Genomic DNA, 7,060 nt, shown 5'->3' with positions numbered 1-7,060 from the left:
GGAGGCCGGTGCGCTGATTCAAGGGTCAGAGCAATGTGCCCTCTGTCACAGAGAGTAAAGCTGAACACATGCTGGCTCCAAGTGTTTCCATTCACTGAGTGTGCAGTGACATAGCTCACGTACTGTACCAGTGGGGTGCAGAAGAGCTGCAGCTTCTGGAAACAACGTACTCTGGATCAGTACAGTGCAAGAGTTCAGTGTCAACACAACTTAGGGAACAAAATTAATAAGAAAGCGTAGCAAAAGATAAAACTAGTAATACCAAGTATTAGTAACGCTCTGTTGTCAGATACATTGTAATATTTTCTAACAAACTTCTGAGGCCTTCAGCTGGATTTATACTGAGGTGAACATGCCCACCGTATGTCTGCTGGATTAAAGGAACTGAATACAAAAGAAAGCTCGGGTTTGTATTTGTAAAATATATATATATTCGCCATCAATCACATAAAATCACACTAAATATAATAAAGTTTCTGATTGTAATGGGACATGGGAAATTTCAAACAGTATAAAAAATGTTTGCAAGACACTGCAGCATTCGAGCTCTTCCAATTATGACCAAACACAATCTTAGAGTTTTTGAACCTAATATTTTTACTGTAACTGAATTTTATTGCCAAATTTACCAAAGTTGTCCTAATTATTCACATTCTGAAAAATAGAGCAAATATTAATAGTCCTGTGATTAAACTCACATTTTGCATGTGTGAACCAAATAACTGCACCAAATATTTTCATTAGGATACAGAAATGATCACAAATGTTTGAATGAAATTTTATGACAACATTTCTGTTGCCAACAAAAAAAATATGATCAACTAAGTCTGCAGTCTTTTATCCTTTGGAGAAAATTTGCTCTTTGGACAAATACGAAGGCACTCTACTCACAGTAGAAGAGAGAAACATTTCAGTCTGAACCAACAACTGTGTGACTGCAAAAGCTACATTTCTGCAGCATTTACTACATTTGAAGAATCCCATTCTGCTCCATCACTTAGTGGTCCTGACCCATAACAAACGAAAGAAAACAAACACACTCAGCTGAGCAGTGAGCACATACCAGCCCCAACACACACACAGGTCAGCGCGGGACTCCAGCTGTGGACTGGCTGTCCAGTTTCCACTTTTACACATGTAACATCATCTTCATCTTGCTCTCATTCTGTTTTACTCAGACATGCAGAACAGAGCCATCGTGACAGCTAATCTTAGCTCTGTGGCACGACATTGTCCACACTCGTCCCTACATAACTGACCCCCTGAACACGTACACACACACACACACACGCACACACACACACACACACAGGAACCTGGAACAGCAGGTCTTCTCACCGGGTCTGGGTGCTGCCAAGAAGGGCAGGATTCATTTAACACTACAGAGTTTAGAAGTGACAGAGTGTTTAGTTGGTCATGTGATGAACACATGTCCAAATCGTTTGTTTGTTTTCTAATAGAGGACCTTTGTTACGTATTTGACCCCCCTCTGTTAAGTTGCTGTCTCTTCCCTCTCAGCAGCAAATACATGTTCACAAACGCACCTAGCAATATGCATATTTTGGATATTTATCATTAGTTAAAATTTATAAAATAACTATGATGTAATAATATTATTAATATCTAAAAAATAATTAGGATGGGGCAAACGAAAAGAACTGAAAAACCTCATATGTTTGGCATATTTCAACAAAGAAAACACACTTGATTTTTAAATAAGCTTGAAAGAAACAAAACATGCTTAAATGTGGGTAATTGACTTTTAAAAGCAATTTTATAAAATGTGAGCTGATCTTTAGTGCATGCAATAAAAAGCATGTTGAAGTGAAATAAATATTTAATTAGCTTATTAAAGAAAAGGTGACAGCAGCTGATCCATCTTAAATTTTTAACACATAAGTCTTTTTTTTCTTTCTTTTTTTTTGCAAAGTTATGAATTCAGATAAGAGTCTGAAAATAAATCCCTTGACCAGTCACATGTAAGGTTTCCTCCATCTTCAGTGAGGTGAGATCCATCAAGATCTCTCTCACCTTCTGTCTCATTAGCCTGAGTCTGATCCCACAGAGCTCTGCCATCATTTCCTCCAGCTCCCGGAGATCGTCTCATGTTACAACCTGAATCCCTGCGGCCATTTTCCGTCTGACATTTTTTTCTGAATGAGACTCTCAACTGCATTTTATGAGCAGGAGTAGGAGGAACAACTCCCTCTGCGTTGTCATAGTCCCAAACAGTCACATTGCTCGCTTCAGAGTCACGTTTCTGACTGGTTGGACTGGGTGACTCAAAGCTAGTTGCTCCTCTTTGCCGCGTTACCTGCTGCCCTGCTGGATGTCGTTCTTTACATTTCTCATCCTTCCTGAATCTCCTTCCTGGAATTATTTTGCTCTTCCACCTCCTGGATCTGACACTCCACCTTAAATTTTCTTTTGGTGTCTCATCTGTCAAACTTCTGCAGGAAGTGACCACGGTCGATCGTGTCATTCCACCTGCTTTCACAATGGGAGTGGACTGAGAAGGAGGAACAAAGTCAAAATCTTGCAGGCCTACAGAATCCCTTTTAGCCGTCAGATCGCTTTTCAGCTTCCGTTTGTCAGGCGTTGAATGTGACACACTCGAGGCTTCATTCTTTACGTGCTGAACATTCATCTCAGCGAACCGGAAATGGGCATCTGAAGGCGATCTCTCGGTGCGTGTGTGAGTTGTGTCCGTTGCCGGGTGTACAAATGAGTCACCGAATAAGTCAGCTGAGCAGTTGTAACCGTCCACTTCATTTTGCTCTTCCTGTTTTTCAAAAGATAAAAAAGCTTCATCATACCTCGGAATCATGTTGTCTTCAGGCCTGCTCATGCGTTCACCACAGCTCTTCCAGTCTCGATCAGATAGAATATGTTGTCCCTCTCTATCTATTGTTGGCACATTAGCGATATCTTGGAGGTGGTCTGTGGAGATCATCTCTCCAGTATTCAGACAACTAGCAGCTGGCTCGGCTGACCGGTTTGCGATTTCCGCAAAGGTTCCTGTTGTTTGTTTTTCATGCTGCAAATTTAAGTTTGTTGTTTTACAGAGAACATTTAAACCTTCGTCTTGTTTGCACAAAAATTCGGAGAGGCTTTCAGAGAAAGGCAAATCATCCCAAGCAAATGAGCTTGATAAAAATGTTTGGGACTGATGTGTGGTGGGAAGCTCCTTCGGAGTGAAACTGCAGCTTTTGTACCTCGGCTGTGATGGACTACAGCAAGTTTTCACACTGAAGCTGTTTCCAGCACTTCCTGCACAAGAGGAGTTTGAATCCCCAGTAAAGGACGGGTGGATGTGAAAGCTGGACTCTAGCTTTAGAGGAGCTGGACTCTCCTTGGTGCCTGGATGGTTCTGCGTGTGAACTCTCTGCACAGGAAGTGGCGCTGGGCTGCATCCTGTCAGTCTGCTGCTCTGATCTGCGCCATCCTGACTGGATCTTTCCTCCTGCTCTGCTGAGGACGTCACAAGCCCAAGCGACTGCTGCCACGGAGGGGTGGAAGTAATTGACTGGTTCTGGTGCTGGAAACTGGGATGGAAACAAAAACGCTTTTACTTGCGTGTGCGCAAATTTTGTGTAATAAAAATAAAATTAACGAGATTCTAAAAAGGGTGAGGCTTGAATATTTCTGTACAGGAAACACTGTGATTTCTGTCTTTTCTTACCGAAGTAGCGCCTGGGACAGATGACCCGAGGGACACAGAGTGACGCCACTGAGGGTGCTGCTCGGAGAAGGACCAGAAATCAGCAGCAGGGGGGCTGAGGACGGTCTGCTGGGATCAGCTACGTGCTCAGAAGCTCTCTGAAGGAGGCGCTGATAATAACTGAGCACGGTGCAGCCGGTCAGGCCTGAGGCTGGGGGAAGAATCATCTGACTGGCAACAAACTGGGCTCTCTCTCCTCTGCCGGTCTCACTTCCATCAGGTTCTTCAAGCCAGGGTTCCCGTTCTGTTCTGCTCACCTGAACACAGACGGACAACCGAGCAGAGATCAGGTCACGTGGCCACGGTTTCACTTTTAATTCATTTCTCTTTATTCAAGTAAAAATCCAACATAGAGAGAAACTTGAAGTGGCGTGCCTTTGATGTGGAGAACTACAAAACTAAAAAAAAAAAAAAAAGGATAAAAACTCATACTTAACTTGATTAGGAGATCCAGAAAACAATTTCTGATTGTGTGATTTAGAAGTACAGAAAAACTTCCTTCTGTTTTATAGTAATATAATATTTTACCATGTGCATAAAATTTAATAATTATAAGTAAAAATGTGCAGAACTGATTTAGAATAAATACAGACAAAATTCCCTTTATAAAACTTATTTTACTTAATCTTAAAATTCAGAAGGCTTTGAAATATTTTTGTAATTACTCCAGATTTAATAAATAACTATTATTATCAACAATATGCAAAACACCAGTTTTTTTGACTATTCAGAGGAATTACTGCACATTTAAAATGTGAACCAGCCTTAAGCAGAAGATAATATAACAGCATTATTGTAGCACCTTTGCTTTTTTCACTAGTTTAGTTCATCTTTAAAGACTAAAAATTTGCTTCATATTACATTTATTGCTCCTTGATTGATTCTAAATATATTTTAACCCGGAGAAATATACAGAATCCTCTTCATGTTTCTTTTTATGTGAAATAGATTGGTCAATGTAAAGACAAAAGTTTCATTCTTCAAACTAATTTGGATAGATCATGAGACTATCCCTTTATGTTTTGATTTTAGCTTTAAGAAAATTATTATTTTTTTATTGTAGCTTAAAGACACTACAAATATGAAGTGAACAAATGATAAAAAAAAATAAATAAATACATTTTTGCATACCAGCATGGATGGGTATTTTTTTTTCCTTCAGCGTAAATATTTAGACTTGCATGTTAAACACAATTAGTGTGCCATCCTGGCCAACTGGGCAGATTTGTTTCAGTTACCTGAAGAACTTGTAAAACCTGGCACAGTTACAAAAATAACATGATCCAAGATCAAGATGTACTGGCACTTTTTTTAAACAACTAATGTGAATTTTACCTGAATGAAAAACTAGGAAGTACGGCGCTGCTTAACAAAAAAAAACCTATTCAAACTCTATTACCTTTATACCAAAGATGAAGTATCTACCGAGGAAACAGTCTTCAACTGCTTTCGCCAACAATGTGGATCTTGCTGATGGTCCGGCAGGTCCCTCTGAATTTTCAGCTAACCTACAGATAATAAAATATAATCCCAGCAGATTTTGTCAGTATAAGTGCAAGTCTATTATGCATCATCAGTTGACTCTTCTCCATTGTTATCTGCTTAACAATGTCTTCTTTTAATTTCCTTGTTCATAATAACTAGCAGAAAAGTAGACAAGTAATTAGATTAGATTTGAGCATTTGAAAACCAATGTGTGCAGTTCTGCAAATGCAAACAGCTTGAATGCAACATTAAGTGGAGTGCTATATTTCAAATGCAAATTCTGCATGCCAATAATTGCATTTGGCCTGTTGGATGGACTTTCACTGCCCACGATTACACACACTCGATTTATGTTTTTAGTGACCCAGACACTAAAGTTAACAAATAGTATACTACTGTATGATTACACAGACACCGTTTTAGTTTGAGTTGAGAGGGGATGGGATTTAATAAGTGGATACTTAATCATTTATCATCATGTAAAAGATATAAAATACATTATGTTCATCAAAATGTGATCACAGAGAACTCACTGCAACACAAGGACAACATGCAAAGTGTGCAGAGAAACCTCAGGCTGGGATTCAAACCCAGAACATTTTACTGCAAGGCATCAGAGCTACCAACTGTGCCACTTTGAATGGAAAATAAGACATAAAAAATTACCTCTGTAATCCACTTGCATGGATGCCGAAAAAGGAGTTCAAACTATTTCCAAACACGGTTACACCAAATGTGGATGTATCTCGGACAACTCGCAGGGAGAGACGGTATCTGTAGTCCACTTGATCCTTGATACACCTGTAATCACACCTGGAGCACCTATACCTGACAGAGAGGACACGTGACTGTGGATTAACGTCTGCAGTACATAAGTACACAACATAAGAATATAACCATGTTGAATTTCCTTTGAAATAACATTTTTCAACCAGAGTTAAAACTTGTTTATATTTCGTTTATACCTTAAGGCGTCTCTCTGTTCAGCATCGATCCGGGAGAAGCAGCCTTTGCAGCAGGGATAAAACACACAGGCATCTTGTAAAGACAACACGGTACAACCCACCAGAACCCGCCGGACAGACATCAGTTCAACCCGGAGAAAAGAATTGATCAGTTGGCTAACATTTAGCTAACTCCTTAGCATACATGGAGGCTGATTTAACGGAACTGGGGAAACGGTGTTAGCAAGAAACGCAGGAAAACAAAAACACGGAAATACTCATTTTCTCCTAGATTTTCTATCTAAGAGCAAAGCGTTTTCAAATGAAAAGCGCCACAGACTGTTTTGGTTGGAATTTCTTCTTCGGTTAGTTATTTACAGACTGAATTCATTACTGCCACCTTTCGGACTATGCATGAAATGGCAGGTTGTTGTGAAGTCAACTTCATACTAAGTTGACTTCCTGTTTTCGGCCCCTCAAATGTTCACTTCATGTCTATGGTTCACTTATCCCAAGCCAAAATGTTTCCCTGTTTATCCAGTGCAATTTGAATAAAACTGGCACTGAATGATTCTATATGTAATGTACACATTTTAGAACTTTATCAAATTTATGTATTCGTTATATTTTGTTTCTATTACCTTATACTATTTATTTTAAATCATATAATGAATAGACTGCATTAAATGCTGTTCATCAAAAATGTATCTCCAGATACAGAAGTATTTCTAGATACATAACAAAAACTTTTTGTATAACAAATATAATGTGATAGTAGCTGTTTTTCATTCAGGTCAGATTACAGTTCCTTTTTTTATCTCCCTCTATGCAGCCAATAAAATTGAACATAAGTTTTATTCAAGTTCAGTTCAATAAAACTGAACATGAGTTTAGTTTTAATGACTGCAAT

General features: G+C 39.1%; 1 protein-coding gene across 1 annotated transcript; it reads right to left on the bottom strand.

Annotated features, from left to right (window-relative positions):
• Positions 1 to 1,819: 1,819 nt before the first annotated feature.
• Positions 1,820 to 6,555, bottom strand: ddias (DNA damage-induced apoptosis suppressor). Its single transcript, XM_015037344.1, has 5 exons — positions 6,172 to 6,555; positions 5,873 to 6,034; positions 5,121 to 5,229; positions 3,683 to 3,978; positions 1,820 to 3,545 (listed from the first exon to the last, which is right to left on the bottom strand). Exons 1-5 carry the CDS (start codon positions 6,291 to 6,293, stop codon positions 1,931 to 1,933), a joined length of 2,304 nt encoding a protein of 767 aa, XP_014892830.1. The 5' UTR covers positions 6,294 to 6,555; the 3' UTR covers positions 1,820 to 1,930.
• Between the last annotated feature and the right edge of the window lie 505 nt (positions 6,556 to 7,060).

This window comes from Poecilia latipinna, unplaced genomic scaffold (genome assembly GCF_001443285.1).
Source record: "Poecilia latipinna isolate Pla-1442-1.1 unplaced genomic scaffold, P_latipinna-1.0 Scaffold402, whole genome shotgun sequence".
NCBI lineage: Eukaryota > Metazoa > Chordata > Actinopteri > Cyprinodontiformes > Poeciliidae > Poecilia > Poecilia latipinna.
The sequence above is the reverse complement of the archived record's forward strand: the minus strand, read 5'-3'. Positions and strand labels throughout refer to the sequence as shown.

What these genes read in the sequence shown, in the direction of transcription:
- ddias (XM_015037344.1), bottom strand. Translation starts at nt 6,293, where the DNA reads ATGTCTGTCCGGCGGGTTCTGGTGGGTTGTACCGTGTTGTCTTTACAA. An exon ending in GAACAGAGAGACGCCTTAAG is followed by an intron (nt 6,035 to 6,171) that starts GTATAAACGAAA and finishes CCTCTCTGTCAG; the next exon opens with GTATAGGTGCTCCAGGTGTG. An exon ending in CTGTCCCAGGCGCTACTTCG is followed by an intron (nt 3,546 to 3,682) that starts GTAAGAAAAGAC and finishes TTTCCATCCCAG; the next exon opens with TTTCCAGCACCAGAACCAGT.